Source organism: Micromys minutus (assembly GCF_963924665.1).
Source record: "Micromys minutus genome assembly, chromosome: 25".
In the NCBI taxonomy this organism is placed as follows: Eukaryota; Metazoa; Chordata; class Mammalia; order Rodentia; family Muridae; genus Micromys; species Micromys minutus.
Window position 1 is genome coordinate 28,631,573 of NC_137960.1, and position 22,102 is coordinate 28,653,674.

The following is a 22,102-nucleotide window of genomic DNA, read 5'->3' on the forward strand; positions in this document are numbered from 1 at the left end:
TAAAGCCGGGAAGCACTGAGTCCTATGATAACATTAAAAAGTGAAAAAAAAAAAAAAACCTTTTTTTAGTGGTTAAGAGAACAATTTCCTCTGTGTAGTTAATTTTATTTGTCACACATAGAACATAGACATGAGCATGTTTCATCTCTTGAATCCATATATATGGGTTAGAATACTCTGTTCCTGAGAACATTGAGTGGAATGTCTGGTTTTCCTAATTTCGTAATCTTCCAGCGAGCTTTCCTTTGAGGATCATAAGGAAGAAAATGACTTGGATTTGAGAACTCGCTGTTACTCTGTGTTTTGTGCTATAGTCAAGGTGACCATTGTAGCTTGCAGGATGGTGACGTAGAGCTTAGGGTGCGGGAGAAGATTTACAAAGGCCGGGAGCATTTTGCCAAGTTTATTACTACTTTACAATTATTGCATAAACCTTGGTGTTTGCTGTCTTCATGCCCTCTTACACCACAGGCTTATCTAACGAGTTGGAACCAGCTTCAGCCATGTCCTTTCCCACTCATTCCGTCTCTCAGCCATCTTCCTGACCTGCAACGTTGACCTATCACCTCGATCTCAGGCTTGGATGTTTAAACTACTCCACAATCTCTAGCCCGTTCATCCATCCCTGTGAGCATAGCTGTACCCTCTAGATGACTGGGCAGTTCGTCATCAACACCTACCATGCCATAGGGCACAGAGAACTGGCTCAGGCATCCTGGTCCTGCCACCCAAGGATTGCATAGCTTTCTGGGGTCCTTATCTGAAAATGGAATGAGTTTGTTGTGTTGAATGTCTAAAGGTTGGGTGCACCTGACCGAACAATGTCTGAGGAGGGTGGATAAAAACCTAGCACATACTATCTCCCATCCTGTCATCTACTTTAGGAGACTAAGAACTACGAGACACATAAACAGCAACCTGCACTTTATAGTGACAGATCCAAACGAACCCTGGTGCGCTAGGCATCAGTTTGGTGTCCAGACATGCCCAACGATCGGCTCTATGTTAGTTGTGAACTGTCAATATAATATACAAGTTTGTGGTTATAAAATAACAGGAGGAGTTTTGTATTATGATATTTAGCAAATACTTGGCTTACATAAATATCCTCAGAAGGAAAGTATTGTGGCAGTTGAGAGGCTCAGCATGTGGCACTTTGTGCAACACTGTCCACAGTTTTGAATCTAGGTCATAAAGGGTCAGCTACTTAATTTTTTTTTAAATGTTTTTTTTTTATATTTTAAAAAAATTCTATATTGCAATATCAGGGTTAGCTGAGGAAAACATGCCCAGTTACATTGTGTAACACGTTCCTTGTTAAACGTCTCTAGCGTGGTTTTCTGACACTCCAAATTGAAGATAAAGTGATAACTACTTCCTCATAGACTGTGCGATTAGGAAGGTTCAGGTATAAATAACTGTATTGAGCATCTTCCGAGGATCTGTGCCAAGTCTCAGGCTGTGAGAATGGAGAGCTTCTTATGTGCGTGGCCACATCCTCAGCTCCAGCCTTGAGCTCAACAATCTGGCCACACAGAACCTGAAAACTAGTCAAGGCCTTCCCGTGGTTTGCTATCCGGTCTTCATTCACTGTGTGGTCAGTCAGCACTTTTATGAAAATACCCTGTCTTCAACAATGGCCTTTAGGGAATCTACTTAAGTACCACCATCCACCATTGCTTGATCTGGGGAAAGAAGGACCCTGCATTACAATGAGGCAGCATTAAGTATACCCTGCTGCAGTAGTAACTTTTGCAAGCGGGATGGTCTGGTGGCCAGCATCACTAATCTTGAGTAACTTCCCTGTAAGCATGTATAATGGCTTTTTATCATGAGAGTTTGTGTCATTGGCTACAGAGGCCTACAAAATAAAGACTGCACTAGAAATCAACCCTATAATAAGAGATCTCTGGTTACTAGTTCTAAGATGAGACTTGAGATTTGGGTTTCAGCAATGACTATTCAGACCATAGCATGTGATCATGAGTCTACACTGAGTGCGACTCAATACCACCAGATGCTTCAAGTCAGGGAGCAGGCAAAGGAATAGCAGATCTGAACTTGCTGTACTTGGTAATGCCAAGATATCTCAGGCACACAGCTGTGCACCACATGCCTATAAGAAAAAGGAGTAAATGTCCAGTCCCTGTAGGGAGGGGTTTTGAAGATATGGCAGAATGTTTGGTGTACCCTAGCATCCCGGTAGAGATGGGATCTGGCCTGAAAAGTCTTGTGCTCAGAAGGTTTCACTCGCCACACCTCAGCTTCTCTGGGGATTTACTTTTTGCCTGGCTGGTAAATGTGAGGTCTGTTTCTTTTTGTAAGAACGTGTTCTGCCAGCCTTTGCAATTGGGGTCAGGCAGAGAGTCCCATAAGAAAATGGCACCATGACTCAGGATAATCATCTGTGGATCATGTATTCAATCCACTGGACTTAAGGATTTAGGTGACTTGTCAGTAAAGTTCACAGGGGAGGACTTAGTTCCTGGGAGAGTGCCTGAGAAGGGACCAAGAAACTAGGTTGGGTGGACAGGGCCTCATAGATTCTGACAGTTTCCTGGTAGAAAAAAAATGCTCAACTTCTACAAAGGAACATTTTAAACAAAGGTATTTTAAGTCCACGTTGGATTTCCTAAGCCAAGGACAATGTTTTATATTCAGTGCTGGGAAGGGAGATTGTGTCAGTAGTAGAAGGTCATATTTCTCTGTTTGGAACAACAGTACTGCTTCCAGAAATGAAGGATATGGAATACAAATATCATTCAAACAATGAAAATGCAAAGTCTCAGAGCGTCGGTTTATATAGAAATCAACAGTGCGACACTAAAAGTCTACTGGCCTTTTTTTGAAGAATATGTAGTGTTCTCAAAATAAAACTTCGGGGAGAAAGTTTTCTCCTTTCACATGTGTGTGAGGGAGAAGCAGTTTTACATCTTCAATACAAAGAAATTGTAGGTCTGATATCATATTCATAAAAGTTGATCAAATTAAACGTTTCAACTAATGCTATCAGCTTTACTATGTAGAAGCACAGTGCCTATAGAAATATTTGTTATGTGTGTGGTGTGCTTGGATGAACATATGTGTATGTGCTGGTGTATGTGCTAGTGCAGGTGTGTATGCATGGTGTGGTAGCCTGGGGTTGTCTCCAGTTGTTCTCCTCAATTGTTCTTCCTCTTGTGTACTGAGGTAGGGTATTCCTAACCCAGAGGCTCCCAGTTCAGATGAGGTTGGTTAGCCAGCTGTGGGGCTTCCCCTTGCCCCCTCCCTTACTGTGATTACAAGTAAGCGTCCATATCCACATACCTTTTAATGTGAGTGCTGGGGTTCTGAGTTTTCACCCTCACATGTCCACAGCCAGCTCTTTATGCCCTGAGCCATCTCCCAGCTCTGGAAATACTATTTCAAAACTTAACATGTCTTCTTTCCATGAAGCTAAAGCGATTTAGCAAAACAGGATGAAATGAGGGGGTATTTCAGCTGTTGCTATCAGTGTGGGTAGATTACAGTACACAAAACGATTTAGTTATCATTTGACATTTTCATCCTTCAAATATAACATAGCCTGAATGTTTAATAATAGTATCTTCTTCAGTCATTTGTCGCTTTTTGACTAAGATGGTAGAGAAAACAGCCTCTATGTTCCATAATTTTTTACTGAATTAATCCAACTTCATAGTCCTTCACTAAATCAATGTGTTTCTCAAGTTCCACACACAGGTCATTTCAAACTTGATCAGAAACCACAATTAGTTTGGCAAATCAGACTTCTAATTGTTATACAACCAAAAGCTTACAAGTAGTTTTAGTCAACAAATAGCATTTCCAGAAATAATGGCAGTTAAAATTTTCCTGTCTTTCAAAATAGGGGGCATGGTATGAAGTCTAATCTGACCAGGCCACTCAGACTTTACAGAAACCTAAAGGACTGGTACTTAAACTAGCACTGCAGTTCCTCTGGCTTTGGGTACACTTTTACTGTCCAGGAGCTGAGTACTTAGTGTGATGGCATACCTAATCTACATCAGTGTGGTTCAAGGCAAAAGGAAAAATGGAATAAACCCCTGCAGACCTTGGAAAGTAGCCCAAGGCTAGAACCTCTAGCCATAGAGAGGCTAAGAAAGAAAGTTTAGTTTTTACAGCTCATAATCCATTTAGGGAATAAGCAATGGATAGGAACCATTGGTGATCAAACCATACTTATCTGCAATAGGTGACTAGTGTGTGTGTGTGTGTGTGTGTGTGTGTGTGTGTGTGTGTGTGTGTGTGTGTGTGTGTGTATACAGGTATGTATACAGATTTTTCGCAATTTATTATTTGTTTACATATTTGCAGAGTCGATTTGAACAGCAAACCATTTGGCCTCTCCTGACAAACTTGGCATATTTTCTTTTCCTTACATTTCTGGGTCTTTGTCTCATTTGAAAGCAGAGCAGAATTGGAAAGGGCTGCACTCAGAGTTAATAGGAAGCAGTGCGGTTTATTTTAGCAGGTCCCTGAGTCTGGCACACATTTAATGCTGGGTGCGTGCCATCCAACAGAAGTAAAATGAGGGACGAGTTTCTCTTAAATAGGCTTTGTCATGTTAAAGCTCTAACAGAATGTTTACAGTAATGCATTTTCAGGTTTGGAAAATCTCTACAGTCAAGCAGAGCATATCTCCTATAAACTTTAATCCCAAGAAACTACCATTATGGGGTCAATATGACACAAGTGGATTGTTAGTGCTTCCCTTAAAAATGATGTCATCCAAAATAATTTGCAATTTTCAATAATCTCAGTAACAGTAGAAATCTTAAAACTAGTGAGGCTTTGAAAAGATATCTCTCTATATATAGAGAGATATAGATATAGATATAGCTAATTTTTTAACACGGATTTAACAGGAATCTGGTGTCACTGACATAGGATCAATTTTTTTTTTAACTAATATGTGGATTAGCCAATGTTTCTCTCCCTCTCACTGTGTGTCTGTCTCTGTTTCTCGATCTGTCTCTGACTGTCTCTGTCTGCCTCTGTGTCTCTGTCTCTGTGTCTCTCTCTGTCTCTGTCTCTTTGGAAGCCACAACATGAATATCTCAGGCTGTTATGTTGGTGATAAAATGTCACCTGTAAGAAATGAAAAATAAAGATTAGGAAATAAGTGGGTGCGATGTCCACATACAAATGCACAAATATCTTTCAAGGGAGAAATTTTTTCACTGTTGAAGTTTGTGCAATGACAATTTTTCTTTTTGAGTGTGTACGTGAGGTGACCTGTTTTCACTTCCTTTCCTTAATTCCTTAGTGGGTTTAATGTTTCTCTATCCACAACGTCTTTCAAACCAAGAATGGCCAAAGCTGCCTGTACATGCTCTGTTTCATAAAGTCTCTTAATGTTTCATTTCCTCCAGAATAACTAGGGTAACGAAAGTATAAAACAGTGTATAGCAGCATCAAACCATCAGATCATTTGGGAGGTCTGGCTCAGGACAGTGAACAAGTAGGGGTCAGTCAGAATTCACAGTCGACTTCCAAATGTGCTAGAGGTGTGGCCTTGACTTAGCCTGTTGATTTCCTTCCTTGATGTGTGGTGAAGGACCGAGGAATGAATGCTTCCGGTGCTTCCTGTCATGTGATGTTCAGTACAATCACACCATGTTTATTGTAAAGGTGATATGGAACCCCTTTGGGGTTTGCTACTTAAGGTGTTATCTTTTATAGAATTCAATACTATGTCACCATCTTACGTTGGGATAAAATATTCTAGTTATAATACATCAATACTACATTTGGTAAGTGGTTTTTTAATATTAATGCATTTTATTTTCTATCCAAATAATAATTTCTAATACTGATAACTGTAGTTTTTAGATGATTGCCAGACTCTTATATGATATGATTCAAGGAAATTAGTAAATATTTTATTAATAGTAGACAGTTTGAAGAGCAATTGTTTCTCAAGCTAAAATAACCAAGTTTTCTAGAATATCTGACATTTTACAACCAATCTATTTTAATATATTAGTTGTAATTCATAACTCTTTGGTTCAGAGAATTCTGATTCCTGGTGTGAATCTTAAAAAGAAATGCTTGTGCCCCCTCACTCAACTCTTAGTAACAACTTTGTTTTTGTCTAACAAAGCCAGGAAGCAACCGGGATTTTTTTCAGTAGGTATCTGGGGTAAAATGTGGTTAATACAGACCGTGGAAAGTAGTAGTTTAGTGGTTATTCAGTACTAAAAAGAAATGAACCACCAGGCATTAAAAATAGTCAAACATGTATGATAATTGAACAAACCCAATCAGATTCTCCTAAGGATGTCATATTCTGAGCAGAGCAATTCGGAAGGCAGTGGTGGGTCTAGGGCTCAGGATGCTAAAGTGGTAACAGGCTCAGCAGAGAGAATCTTGGGTCAGTGGAAGTACTTATATTTAGTAGTAACCACATGCAGTTGTACATTTGTCAGAAGCCACAACATTCACAGAAGGAATTCTAATGTAAATTGGGTGCTGATGATGTATAATTGTAGGCTTATCACTTGTAATGAAGGAATGTGCCTCTCTGCATGGGGTTGATCTTGCAAAGGTTGTATGCTGGTTGTAAGGGGGACATATGGGAGCTGTGTGCTTCTCTGCTTAGTATTGCTATGACCATAAAGTTGCTCTAAAAACCCCTCCATTTAGATAAAACATAAAACACTGAGAAAAAGAAATAAAGAACTCACGTTCCCTTTCCTTCTTGATAGCAAAAGAGGAGACTTCATTTCTCTCGGGATAACTGGGTCTTTTTTTTTTTTAAGAGTCAAGTTAATCATAGGATTTTTAAAAATAAATTTCAAGTTATTTATCAATGATGACTGTTTTTATCAGTACTAACTTTACAATTAATGACTGTTCGCAATGCTACCAGTGACTTCTTAGTATTTGTAAAGTTTAAAAAGGAAATCTAAATGAAAAGTTTGGTCTCTATGAGCTTGACAAACCTACAAACAAAAATCTTTAAAAAAAAAACCTCACATTACAGTATGTGTGTGTGTGTGCATCTGTGTACAGGAACAAAAATATGAGTATGATTGTCTTAGGAATCTCAGGCACTCAGAATCAACCCAGGACCTTGCATATACCAAGCAAGAGCCCTACCATGGAGCAATATCCCTGACCTAATATTTCATTCTTGTGTGCCATCACTGGCACAAAAACAATTAACATCTTAATGGTTGCACGGTGGCATGCTTGTTAGAATGGTTGAGCATATATTGACATGTATGTTACAGTCTAAGTGCATATGTGAGTGAAGGTGTTCATGTGCATTTGTGGGAAGGAGAAATGTTCACACTGGGTGTCTTCCTAGATCACTCTTTACCTTATCTTTTGAAACAGATTTTCTCACTGAGACCTGGTGCCCACTGATTGGTTGGACTGGATGACAAGCAGGCTCATTGGGGTGCACCTGCCTTGTCATACCCCAGCCTCCAACCCCCATGCTAGGGTCACAAACACCCGTGGTGTAAACTCAGATCTTCACTCTTGCACGGCACTCATTTTACTGACTAAGCCATCTCTCCAAGCCCTGGAATTATACTTGGATTACAGATTCAAGGACTAAAAAAGTAAATGATCTCTCGCTATGAAGATAATGCATATGAAATAATTGATTTTAATTTTAAAATTAAGAAGAGCACTGTGATGCCAGCAGAGATCAGTTTCTATGATTGATAAAAGGAAAGATCTTCAGTTGCTGACCCTTCCCACAAGCTGTCCTAGGTCTTCACTTAGGAAACAGATAATGAAGACCAGTTGGTACCCAGGTCCACAGTTGGCCCCCTTCCTGGCCTTCCACCGACTACAGGGGGCTTAGCTTGGCTAAACTAATGAGCACACTTTTAGTGTTGATTAAAAATCAACTAGATAAAAAGACCAAAAGCCCCGAGAGTAAACCTTTAAACTCACGTGACAACCTTTGTATAATGAGAGCAAGGTCATTAACCTGTAGGCAGGTATTTGGACAGGAAATAGCATGGGTGACAACCTCAGATGATATCCTATAAAGACACTATTTCCAGCAGCTGTGCCTTGCTCCCAAAGAATTCACTCGACATCCACACACAGTCAAGACAGTTGCTAAGATCTCTGACTTTGAAGGTGACAAATTATTTATCCTTTCCAATAATTTTTTAAAAGGTACTTGTGTGGCATTCAGTTTGTTTCTTTCTTTCTGTTTTGTTCTTGTGTATTTTGCTTTGCCCTTGTTTTATGTTCCTTGTTTGTATATTTATTTTCCATCAATGCCTTGAAGTCTCTTAAAAAGTTTTTAAAATATCATTAGAATTTTATCCTACAGAGAGCCCTCAGATGTGCAAAGACTTTTTCTTTTTCTTTCCCTAGAACTCTGTACATTGGCTTTTTCTTACGAGATGGCCATATTTCTTAGAAACAGCCAGGCAATCTCTCCTGCTTAAGTAGTGTTACTAGGATTCTCTCCTCTTCTTTTTCATACTGGCTTTATCAGGCATTCTCTTTCTAAAGAAATTGCCTTTGCTAGTTGTTAACAGCTCTTGTTTCCCGGGGGAATTAATGCACAGTAACCCATTAAGACTCACGTAGTTATAGTGAATAATAACTACTACTTTATGTATCCCCTGCTGCCTTTTTTTATAAAAGTCTATTAAAGTTGGCTCAGAAAGTAGTCAGGATATAGAAATCTGAAGAAAATTACCCTCCACACAAGTCAACCTGAGCAGAGGCAGCCTAGGTAATATCCAAACTCTGCCCATAGCCCACAGGAAAAGGGCGTAGAGTCCTGTAAGAAAAATAAAAACAGACTAGTAGATGTTGCCCCAATGGTGGTAAAACCTCAGGAAATACCATAGCTGAAAAGAACTGTACCACAGTGGGCAGTCAGCAGCTTGGCATGGAAACAGATTCCTGATTTCCTTTAAATCCGTGGCCAGGCCTGCTGGTGTGGCGACACTTAGTGTGTCTAAGTAGTACTGGACCAGGCTAAGAGGTTTCTGATGTGGAGCTGAAACCAAGGGTTGGAATGGAAGGTAGGGGGCATCCTGAGAGTTGAAAGCTTCCAACCAGGATGTGGAGAGGCCGGATACAGGGTTCTTCCCTCCAGCTACAGTGTGCAAGCTGATATGATATGGTTTATCATGCTGCTCGCCCCCTGGACCCTAGAAAGGGTCTCCTCCTGTGTGGGCGAGCAGCGGGGTTGCTCAGCGGCTCTGGAAAAAGGTGAGTTGTGTTTCTCCACCCTCTCCTTCCTCTGTGCCGTGCAGGTCTCAGCCACTGCAGCTGTAAGAAGCCACAGGGCGTGGTGAGTCTTCTATGCCAAATTCATTCAAGTGCCTCTCAGTTCAGTGTGGTAGGTGTTTGACAAAGCTTACTCACTTCCTCCTTTGCAGCTCTCCAACGCTTAAAACCCACAGTGACGGCGGCTCTTGAGGTTTTATTTGTAGAACAGACTGTTTAAAACCCTAAATGCTATCTAAACTGTGAAACTGCTACTCGTCCACAGCAAGGAGAATTGCCGAGAAGCCTTCGCGGTATTGCACATGGGCCAGATCTTAAGGACTTTACTCATTTACAGGGGAAAAGAGTCCACAGTAGAACCAGAGCAGTCCGGGAAGGTGGCACCGTGAAGAGCCTAGGCTAGGAGCAAATGAAAGTTGCTCCCCTCCCCGAACCAGGGAAAGTCGTACACTCACAGAATCAAGAACAGAGCCGTCTACTCCAGACCTATGCCTGCAAAACTGAGGATAAAGTATCAACTGCTGGCCTGGGCTAACTTTCAGTCTAGTGCTAGTTACAGGTACAGATGTGTGGAAAAGTCCTTGTATGTGTAGATGAACATAGGTGCACATGTATGTTTTAGGTGCACATATATGCGGCAGTACATGTGTATTCAGGTAATCACGGACGTGTGGGCATTGGTGTGTGGAGGATCTCAGTGGTTCCGGTTGCTCTCCAGAAACCCCTAACTTTGCTTTGTGGGTGAGGACAAGATGCCTCATTGGCCTGGAGCTCAGGCATTTGGTTAGTCTGGCCAGTCAGCTAGCTCTAGGGATCCCTCTACCTCTACCTTTTAAGATTACAAGTGTGCAAAGCATGCCTGAGTTTTTTGTGTGCCTGCTGGAAATGAAACTCGAGCCTCCTGTATGGCAAGCTTGTTACTGACTGATCCAGCCGGCCCCAGTGTTTAAGTGGCTTAACTCAAAGCCATTGTCCGAATCTTGCCTCGTTCCCATCGTACCAGTTGTTCTGGATGAGATCGTTCTCCCTTGCCTGGTCCTTTGATTTTAGCATCTTTCTTGATCTGAACCTGGGCAGGGGTAACAAACATGGCATCATGGAGATGCCAACTATGTTGGTCTCATTTATCCTATCCTCCTGACCTCTGCAAAACACAGTACTCTCAGTTAAGGTTATGTGGTTTTAGTGTGGTATGTGTAAACTATCATGTAACGTTACTGTGTTTCTTCGATCTGGAAACCTCTGTTTCTGTTGTCCTGGCGTCAGCTGGTAGGTAGTCAATAAGCTGAATCTCCCTTGTTCTATTGGGTGGGAGAACCTTGAAAATAGAAGATGTTAGTAGCCCTGGGGAAAGGGAGAGACAGTTAATGCATTTCAGAATTTCAAAGAGAAATTGAACACAGCATATGAATAAGTGTTTTAATTTAATGCAGGGTAAAATTGGAAACTACCCTGGCCAGAAGGGCTTCGCCTCTGTATGGCATAATAGTGACTAGAAGGTGACAGGCATGTGGTCCTCTCTAGCGGAGAGCCTTCTCACAACTCAGAGGCGGCATCTTCATACCTGGTAAATGAGGGTGCTAAGTGCTTGTGGAGGTAACCATCATAGGCTCCAGACCTGCAGTCACAGAGTGCAGAGTCATGCCACGCTCTGCATTCCATCACCTCTAAGCGACATTGGCCTCTTTTCTTTTCTGTCCCATTAATTTACTTCTCCTTCATTCGTCCCAGCCACCCTGGCTCCGAGCTTCCTGAACGCCTGCTTGCCTTTCCTGGACCTTTCTTTCTTTCTTTCTTATCTCCACTCAGCTCCAGAAGCCTGGGAGCAGAGTAAGAAGCTGAGACAAGTGACTAAAGGCAAGCATCTCTAAGGAGTGCCATCTACCAGTCGGGTCTCAAGGAGATTCATTACCAACCCCCATAAAATAGCAGCCTTAGATTCAGGGCAAATTGGAGCAGAAAGCATAAAAAGTTCTCCTTTGACCTCTCCTAAAGTCCAGACTATAAACCACAGCAGATCAGTTGTTGTATTGTAATTGATCCTTCGTCGTTCCGTTCTTTCCGGACAAGAGTTTCTCTATGTAACGAGTCTGGTCCCAACGTGTAATCCTCCTGCCTCAACCTTCCAAAAGTTATGGTTTCAAGCCAGGATTACTTTTCCTTCTTTTTTCTTCTTTAAGGATGAGAAAGCTAAAAGGTCCCACCATTAGACAACAGGGCCAAGGCTCACTGCTCAGCCGGCACTGGGTTTATCTGTGAAGACTCTGCTTTAGCACCCGCTCTCCTGCTTGATAAGCCTTGGCCGGGAGACGTGAGGGGAAGGATGAGCAGAAGGGCTGGCTAGATTGCTGCCTCTTGCTTCCTTATCTAGAAATTCCTTTTGGTGTGTAAGTAGAGGAACCGCAGTTTTGCACCAACGCCCTCCCATTGCCTTGGAGAGTGTTCTTCCCTTTCCTCATCTCATTTTCACCAAAGACTGAGGCGATATTGACACAATGCCTTAAACATAATCGCTGTTGAGGTTGTATCTGAACATTCGGGAAGGTATTTTTATAAGGCATGAAAGTAATTTCTGAAAATTTTTGGGAGAAGCCACAAACCTGATATTTTTTGTTGGTTTTTTTTTTTTTTTTTTTTGGTTTGTTTGTTTTTTGTTTTTGTTTGCAAAGTATAGAGCCTAGGCATAGTTTAAAATGGGCTGTGGAAAATAGCTCAGCCCTTAAAGCTTTCTGTATGAACCTGAGGACCTAAGTTCAGTGTTCAGAAGGCTCACTTTAAAAGACATGATATGATAGTGCACATTCATAATCGGGGTATTGGGAAGCCGGGACGAAAGGGTTCTTGGGGCTCCCTGGTCAGCCAGCCTCACCTCAGTGAACTCCAGATTCCAGTGAGAGATTTCATCTCCAACAACACCATCAACAAAGAAACACCGGTTGTCATCCTGTTTCCACATGCTTGTGAGAGCAAAAACCCAATATGTTCATAACCCACCTCATCCACCAACCCACACTGGCACATCGTGATAACCATGACAATGGGTAAGTTAGATAGACATCTTATCCTAGACCTCATCTAAGCCAAGCCCTACACAGTTTCTGGAACAGGGACAGGAATATCACCAGACTTCAGAACATCTCTTTAAGTGCCACACGGCCTTACAGGTCAGAAAGGGTGGCTTTATGTTTGGCCCCCTGTGTTGATTGCTCTTTATTTACTGATAATTCTGCTGCCCGTTAGCTCAAGAGTCCACTGGTATGAAACTGAAATTTTTACACATCTAATTACTTTCTAACACATCTAATTATTTCCTAAATACACCAAGCAAATTTTGCCCCGTAGACCCTGCTTGTTTTCTGAAACTTTACCCAACATCTGTTGGCTTTTGATTGACAGCAGCTACTGTCTTTCTAATATTTCTAGTTCAGAAATTCCTGTCCTTCACCACAAGCACCAGAGCTAGCCTTCCATGAGACCCCTCTCCTAAGGAGTTCACTTACCTGCTTCTTCAGGCTGATGACCTCTAACCCTGAGCATCTGGATGACCTCATACTATGAGAATTGTTCTCTCCAGACACCCATCTAAATTCTTGTGGTCCCTTGCAAATCTTATACCAATATCTACTTTCTACGTCATCAGCCAAAAGTCTCTTCTGCCCTCCACAGGCTTACCTGGAGCAATGGAAGACTTCACAGACAAATAGTTGGCACCGTAAACTGAAGACTGTCTCTAGAGGTCCCCCGCCCCGTCCCATGCTCTAGAAGGGACTAGTTTCAGTCTTTGTCATTCCTTCTGCTGCCATTTGAATATCAAATTTTCAAACGCATTTTCAAATACATATGTTTATAGAAAACTTGGGCACAATACGGATTTATCCCGGCTTGTGTATATTCCTCCTGCATATTTATGTACTCAGGACAATTATGAAACTTTGAGATTAGAAGGAACAAAGATATAGCTCCCCCTTTTAATACAAATGATCATAATGCTTAAAATACATCAAGTGCTCATGGTATATTGGGCTGTGTGTGGCTTTATTCAGTCATCATAGCCAATGAAGCTACAGTTTTGTTCATTCACATCTGATGGGTGCAGAAAGTGGAGTCCGAGGGATTGATTTTCTCACTTCGGTACATCGGGTTGTCAAAGACGGCATACGAATCTAGTTTGTGAGATACCTGTGTGTGTCACTGCGCTTGTGTCTGAGTCCTGAACATAATGCCATGCTTTTCTGTAAGGACACACATGGAAGTAAGCAAAAAGCCTCATTAGGCAAAAACAGAAGAGAGGAAGATATTTTGTCAACATTCAGGGATCAGCAGCATTCTTTGTAACTCTGGAATTGCTCTGCTCGCAAGGATGCCACATATAGGACAGAGTCCTTACTTCATTTCTGTCTCTTAGCCTCCTCTTCCTTTCTCCTCAGACCCTCTATTTTATCCATGGCTTTGTGACATTTCTTTGTGTATTGGTATATTGCTGCTTCTGTATCTGGCCTCCAGATTCTCTCAGCATGTCTTCCCCATCTCAAATAAAAGTGGGCGGCTCAGCCTGGCCCCACCCTTGAGAAGTGAATGACTTACAAGAGGAAGTCACTTCAGAACCTTGTGGCTTCCCCACCCCCCAGTTTTGTCTCTTTAGATCAATCACCAGGTTCTGTATTTCTTGTGCCAGGATCAACCAAAATTTCCAAAGGGATGCCAGGTGTGGTAGCACATACTAGAAACAGACAGATCTTTCTGAATTAGAGGCCTGCCTGGTCTACATCGAAAGTTCAAAGTCAGCTAAGACAATAATTAGACCCTGCCTCAAAGCAAACAAAAAAAAAAAAAAAAAAAAACACACACACAATGTACAAAATGTAAGGAACTAAGGGGAACTGAAATCGCAAGCCTTGCAGAGCAACAGCGCCAACCAAAGTCTATATACCTGGCTGGCAAAAATGGGAAGGTTTTTGAAAAGATACTTTTGATATGCTCATCATGAAAGCCTTGAGATTATGTAAATAACTGAATTATTTGATAAGATGGTTCTGCTAACAATAACACAGCTATGAAATCTACTTACTGCCCTGGGGAACTAATGTCTTTCCAGCGTCCTTGGAAAGACAAGGTCTTTAAAATAAATTACTAAGTAAATCCATAGAACTGTCCTTGCCATTTCTTTAGTGTCTGACTGTTCTGTATTTATAAACTTTCACTGAGGATGTGTATGGGACTGTTAAGCTTCCACCCTTTATCGGTTAGATTCTAGGAGTGATAGGCTTTGTCTGCTTCCCTTTGAGTTCTTTAGCATCTTATTATTCCTGGAGTAACAGACACTCAATAAATGACATTGCCTAATTACTCAGCCCTGATGCCAACTTAAAAAGAATAGTACAAATTGAGAACTCCTTTCTGGGAGCACTATGTCGAAGAGATGTAAATGCTTTTTAGCATATAGTATGCCTCAGTTTCAGCCTTTCTGGGTCAGGACAATGGATGGCTATATTGATGTTTTTGTCCTTCCTTTGTTTCCATCTGTACCTTGTGTTTGCTCTGCTCTCTATACCAATGCAAATGCAAGTGCCATTTGCCTTCTGTTCCTCTCTACTGGGAGGGCTGCAGCGCTGCATGTGAAGTCCTAATCAACCTCAGCTTTAGCCAAATCTTAATCCTCCTCTTAGCATGCCAAGCTATAGAACCCCAATTAAGTATATAAAAGGCTACAAAGCAAAGTAAGAGGCCTGTGAAGAAGGAGGGTCAATCCTATTCATGGGCTTTTCTGATGAAGGTTAAATTTTAGCAGTGACCTTCTTGTCTTGTGAGCTTGCTGTGTAACACTGTGTCTGGAGAGATCAGATGTCTTTGTAGCCATCTTTTGCAACACTATGGAATGGCAAGCATTTTGTGGTTGCATATGTCTATCTAAGTCATAAAACTAAAATGACAAACTGATTTTTACGTATGACTTGGGAATCCAATAGCATGATTAGGCTGTTCATTTTTACCCTTGCCCCATTATATGCAGTGTTTAAATATGTAGTGTGTACAACAGGAGCAAGGGATGAATATATCTCACATCTTGCTATACTATGGCTGGTTACTTCAAATGATCAGGTGATCAGCACTGGGACCCTTCAACAACATGGCCGTTTCTGCGCTCGTGTTGGTCCGTTCAGGGCATTTGATTACATTATTATCGTCTTCTTCTATAACTTTAACTCATTGAAATCTCAAGAGATGAGAAAATCATCTTGGTGAACATGCAGCAATTTGTAAAATATCACCAGCTAAGCAATTAATATCACATCTTCCCTTGGAAAACAGATAACAAGAGCTAATAGGTGCATTGGCAGATAGATAGATAATAGATTAATAGATAGATAGATAGATAGATAGATAGATAGAAAGAATTTATGGGCTTATATGATTGTATAAATGATTTAAGATAATATTTTATGTAGCCAATAGGCATCAATTTTTTTGTGACAAATCATAGCTTTGAACTTCAAATTTTCTCATCTGTGCCCCCAAGTACAGGGATTACAGAATTGTATCACCATGGCTGGTTTGTATAATTTTTGACAAGGCAACATGTTTTCCTGTGTGAAAGCTATATGCTATTTTAAGCCATTAATAGTATAGAGCATTGGTTATAATCCAGAGTCTAATTAAAGCAATCAATGACCTATTTCCATTGATTTTTGTGAGGAGTATATTCCAAAGCCCCTGAAGTTTTAAAGTATATATGGAAATTCACAAATTTGGAAACTCATAAAATGAGGCACTTAGCAAGATGCATTTGATGGGGGCAGAAATCAAACTGAGATGCTGTCTCAAGGTGTCTGGTGGATTTTCTGTACCTGTTCTTTCCAAACCTCATTGGTTTTTAGTTTCTGTGATGTGCACAGAGATGGCCTTTGATATAGGTTTAACATTTATGAACACATGACCACATGTCTGTCAGGCAGTGTGCTGTGTACACAAGCCCTGCTCTAGAATCCTACCACAATCCCTTTGCGAAGTTGTGACATTGATTTTTCAGATAAGCAGCGGCAGTTTCTCAGAAGCCAGCTCACTGATGTGTCTGTTGGTGTCACAGGCAGAAGGCCAGTCACCTGCCCTTGGGTCCATTGTACCTTCCTATGAAGCTAATCTATACAGGGAAAACCTTGGAAACATCACCCTATGTACAAATTTCCAGTTGCTGGAGGATCCAGTCTGGTACTTGAAAGGGATATTCTGTTACAGACGAGTTAGAGGGAGGTGACGAAGTGTGCTGGTTCCTGGCCTCAGGCTTTGGAGCCAGGCCAGTGTACTCAGGCGTTCTGCATCCTTGGCTGTAATGTCATGACTCCGAGTCAAGTTTTATTGTGGTTTTAAGTTCTGCACGTCAGTTTCCTTCTCTATCAACCCAATATGGTTTGAGGATATAGATGAAAGAGTTCTGGAACAGTTGGAACCCTAGGCTGAAGGGAAACATTTAGCTAGTATCCCCAGAAGAGGATATAGACTCCTGGTAGCTGTTAATAGTAACATTGTGAGAATGAGAAAAAAAGGCAAAACAAAGGTAAATGAAGGTACTCGTTACTGTGTTCAGGACAAGTATAAACTCTGTTTTAACACAGGTTGATCGTCCTGAAGACTTTTCATAGCTAGCCCTTGAATGGAACCAATAGTTTTGTGTGTTACTATATAAAAGCGTGTTTAGATTTATTTTATTTTACTTTATTCTGTGTGTTTATTTTCCCTGAATATATGTATGTCTATCAGGTCCTCTGGAAGTGGAGTTATGAATAGTTGTAACCCCACCATGTTGCTTTTGGGAGCTGAGCCTGGGTTCTCTGCAAGAGTAATTAATGCTCTTAAATGATAACCCGTGTCTCCAGCCCGAGTGTGGTATTTTTAATGATCTTATAAAATTCAGAACCAGAATTGAACATTTTCATATCATGTCTATATTTTGATGATTCTTACTATAAGATAATGGTGTCTATAAACTCTTGATAATTAAAGGGTCCTTGGCTCTCTCAAAATTCTGTATAACAATTATAATCCAGGCCTGGTCTAATCACGGGACTCTGATCCTAACAAGTTAGGAGGCTGAGTGGAGAGGACTGTGAGCTCAGCCTGGGCTACATGGTTTGAACTCATGGAGTTCCTGAGTGAGATCCTGTCTCAAAATAAAAAGTAAGAGGTCCAGGGAAACTGATCAGTGAAGGAGTGCTTGTGTGTTATGTGTGAGGCCCTGGGTCCAACTGTCAGTCCTTAGAAATAGTAATTGTTACAACATACGGTTTGAGTCATATGACTCTTTTATTCACCCAACTTATGGGACAGCTGGTTGTATTTGAAAAAAAGTTATTGTTCTCTAATTTGCAAATATATAGGATCTATCTCCAGTTAACATATATGTACAAAAACACATATGTTAGTAAAGATTGACTATAATACGTGAAAGGATTTCAAACTAATGGCATAACTGTAGAATTTCGGGTGTTTTTTTCCCTGTACCTATTTCAAAATACGTTTTCATATTTTTTTTCTGATTAAAAAAAAGCCTGACAAATTTAAAGTGATAGCCTTAAATATTTGTGAACAAAATAGGAAGGACCTTGTACAAAAATATGAATTTAAAGTTTCCAGATCTAATATTTTATGTGAGTGAAATAGGTAAATATAGGAATGAGTCAGCATCGTATAACATTTCTGTTGTCAGGGACTGACTTCTAAAGATGGTCGGTGCATGCACACACACACACACACACCCACACACACACATGCTTAAATGGATCCCGAAAAGTAAAATGTGTATCTGTGAAGATAAAAACTAATGCATGTGTCTGTTTACATCTGCCCTAATTTATATAACCAGCATCCTCTTAATTAATGGTTAGTCTTTCAGCCTAAGCATTGAATTTAAATGCTGTAACCTTCGAAGCCAAAGTATATGATCTATCTTGTATGAAAAACACCCCAGTTCAAACTGTAATCTCATTTTTATCTTCACTCAGATGATGACCCATGCTTGGAATAATTATAAACGCTATGCGTGGGGCTTGAACGAACTGAAACCTATATCAAAAGAAGGCCATTCAAGCAGTTTGTTTGGTGAGTATGATGTGCTTCAGTTTAAGGGTTTGGTTTGGTTTTTGGTTTTTGAGATAAAGTCTTAAAAGCCTTGCTGGCTTAGAATTGGGCAAAGGGCCCCTGGCTGTCCTTGAACTCATGGCATTGTTCTTGACTTAAACCTCTGCCATACTTACCTTTCTATTGCTGTAAAGAGTCACCGTGACCACGGCAATGTATAGAATAAAGAATACAATGGGGGTTTATGGTTTTAGAAGGTGACTCTGTGACCCTCATTGTGGGGAACATGGCATCAGGCCTGCAGAGAAAGTCTAACTAGTACTGGCTGGGTTTGGAAACCTCCAAAGCCCACCCTCAGTGACAGCCAAATCTCATTGTCCTTGCCACTGAGTTCCACCAGCGGGGGTCCATGTATTCAAATATATGAGTTAATGGGGCTCATTCTTAGTCAAATTACCACACCTTCCCAGAGATGATCATTGTGAACTACCACTCCTGGATTTTTATTGGCAGTGTCTTTTTCTCTGACTACACTACATTTATTTATTGTTGATTAAAAAGCTTGTGGAGTTCTGTGGTTCTCCAGGACCTCCGTGATGCTGGGAAACTTGAACCATTGCTGGCACCGTGGAAACATTGTATACAATGTATCTGTTAGAAACAACACCAGCTCTGTGTCAGAGAGACCCATATAACTGATGTCCCGGACCCACTTCCAGGAATGGAGTGCCTCAGAGCAAGGATGGAGGACCCACCATGTCCCTGGTGATTCCTGTAGGAGAGTGTTTAGTTCCCTGAATTAAGGGCTTCCTGCTGTATAAAAACTGTTTCTTTATAAATAGGCTGGCTGAGGCAGTGGACTGTGGAGACCCCCTTTGTCACTCAGTTTGGGATGTAGCTTTTTTGCTCTCAGCTCCATCTATGGGCTCTTTGCTGCATTGAGGTTGGCCCTCACAGCAACACTGTAGTTGGTCCTGTGAGTACTAATAATGTTCCTGCTGTGGAAAGCAGGAAACCAACAGAAATGTTTGATGAATTCCCTTGAGCCAAGAACTCCTCAGGGCTCCTCCTACTGGGCTTGATCTCTTTCCAGCTCTCAAAATTTTAACTCTGAATAATGGGGTTCAGGAAGTGAAGCATTCTGGGACCCTTGAACTCAACAGCATGCCTTTCTGTACAGTAACTGAGCATGGTAAATGGTACCAGTTCTTATAACAAATAACAATTTCTGGTGACACTTAAGGAACAAATATCAGAGAGTTCCACTCGGCCACATATGATTTAATCTCATTTTTATTTACAAAAAGAATCATAGAGAAGACCTTGCTCAGTGTTCCTGACATTATACTCCATGTTCCTGATCCTGTTACCCCACTTTTCTGTCTCCTTAGGACTTTTCATGAATTTAGCTCCGGTTCTGACACTGCTGTTAGGGGAGATAACCCATGTCTCTGCAAGAGTTGCTTGTCTCTGCAGCCAACATGTGTGTGCAGTGTATGCAGAAACAGTCAAAGCATGAGGTGGTTCAGGAAACACCTTGAGTTCCAGGAGCCACTGGAGTCTCATGAAGGGAGAAGGGCATGGCAGGGTAGAGCAGGTGGAAGAGGCTCTTCTGATGGCTCAGTTCTGAGACAGGGGGCTTAAGCTGGTGTCTGCAGTATCAGTGACGTCAGACATAGCTGCAGTAGTGTCTCAGGACTCGGTGTCCAGGCTGCATGAAACAGGAGAAGAGCAAGTTTAAGAGAGGAACGGAAATGTCATGGTAAATCAGAGGTCACTTCCTTTTTAATGTTTACTATTCTAATATTTCGGAAACCTGACTCTGGGCTCAGCTCTTGGAGAAGCCCTGGGTTTGATTCCCAGCACCTACATGGTGGTTCACAAATGTCTCTAACTTCAGTTCCAGAGAATGTGATGCTTCCTTCTGGCCTATGCAGCCAATGCACACATGTGATTCACAGACACACATGAAGCCAAAACAGCGACACACACAAAATAACTATTTTCTAAATGACCTTATCTTTTACTTTTGTCTTTGTTGCGCAGATAACTCAGTTATGTGTTAATTTGCCATAACCATCATTGAATAGATTGCTTTGTTCTCTGCTAATAGATCGATGAGCTTAATAATAAAATTTTTAAAAACATATCAAGTCTTTTTGTTTTTACAGTTTCCACTGGATGTATTAAGTACAAAACAAAAAACATTTTATAATCAAAATTAGTACTTATTTTTTACCCACATATTTTAATATAGCAGAATGAACTGTTAATAATCAAATGGTACCTATCTGCATTTTCAAATTAGAATAGGCTACAGAGGATTTTCTTGTATAATAAAACCAACACTTGGGACTTACTGCAAAAATTAAAACTTCTCGTTTTTGAAGGTGAGGAAAACTTTTAATTGGCTTCTTTAGACACATCGTAACCAAATTCTTCGTAAGGAGTATGTCAACCTGTGTATTCTTTCAGCAAGCCATAGAGGAGAGGAAGAATCTGTCTGCCTTCCCTGTGGGTTTTGGTGGTGGTTGGTTATGTTTTGCAGTGGCTTATTCAGATTTGGTCCCTAAGAGTAGCCTATCAGAAGGGAGGGCGGTCCGCTCTGAGAGCCTCTCTTTTGCCAGGCCTGGGCATCTGGGGAGTCCTCCAGCATCAGTGCCTCTGTCCTGGCTGTTTCTTCCAGTTACTGGAAACTCGCTTGCCAGAGAAAGGGAAGTGGGCCCCTCCCTTAGCCTGACATGAAACCGAAAAACAGGAGAAGTGACTCCCAGGAGCTCCTCAGTTCCATTTTAAAGAAGAAAGCAGAGCTAGGGTTTGACAGAATTGCTCCTCAAAGAGAACCGTTTATGTCTGATTGGTTATATTCAATATAAAGATAAAGTACAAGAAAAACAGCTCTTAATGACTGAGGAACTAGAGATCGGTGATCACATGAAACTGTTACCATGTTTTCAGATGTGACCTGGAAACATTCCGAGTGTTTCTCTTGTCTCCATAGTTTTGCCTCGAAAATAAACCCTGCATTTTTTGAGATTACTGGATGAGTAAAACTAAAACTTTTCTAACTTTCATGTTTTTAATCATTATGTAAGACTTAAATTTACTGTTTTGGAAAGTAGACTTTTTCAATATTCTGTTACTTTCTAAAGATTCTGAGCTTTCTAAAGATAATCTCTCTAGGTATTACTTGAGCAGTGTGTACATTGAAGTGTGTTTCATTTCTGTTTATGAATCTGCACTAGCTAAAGTAGTATTTTTCCATTGAATACACTACCACAGTTATCCAGGGGCATAACGGGCAATGAACAACACGTAATGTCCTAAGGAGGTTTGTCAACCAAAGGATGGCCGGGAGTGATAAGGCCCCGAGGAATGTAGAGTCTCAGAGGGAATAAAGAGAACCGGGGCCTGGCTGCTCAAGAGAAAGGGTCGGGATGAGTCATACTCTTATAGACAGTGGGGTTCCATGTCAAAGTGCAGAGCTCCTCCTACTTACCCATGCTTCTGTTTTCTGGATTTTAGTCACCTGTAACCAACTGCAGTCTAAAAATAAATATTCTGGAAGAGTCTAAAAAAACAATCCTCGTGCAGGAAATGATACACAAGCCCGAGTAATGTCCTGAGATTACGGTCACTTTCTGTCCTGTCCGGCCCTGGATGCGACTCATCCCAGCACCCACACTATGTGTCACCTGCCTGCCAGGCATTTGGTAGCCATTTTTTTTTCGTGCCGCTATCTCTTGGTGTTTCATTTCTTGCATCTGAGTCATTCTTATTTAACTAATGGTTT

At 41.1% G+C, this 22,102-nt stretch overlaps 1 protein-coding gene across 2 annotated transcripts in view; it reads left to right on the top strand.

Annotated features, from left to right (window-relative positions):
• MAN1A1 (mannosidase alpha class 1A member 1) overlaps nucleotides 1-22,102 on the top strand; it is a 181,889-nt gene that overhangs the window by 26,840 nt on the left and 132,947 nt on the right. For both annotated transcript variants that reach the window (XM_080937813.1, XM_080937814.1), the window contains exon 3: nucleotides 18,234-18,330. In XM_080937813.1, coding sequence (XP_080793939.1) covers nucleotides 18,234-18,330 — 97 coding nt within the window. The remainder of the gene's footprint in view (nucleotides 1-18,233; nucleotides 18,331-22,102) is intronic.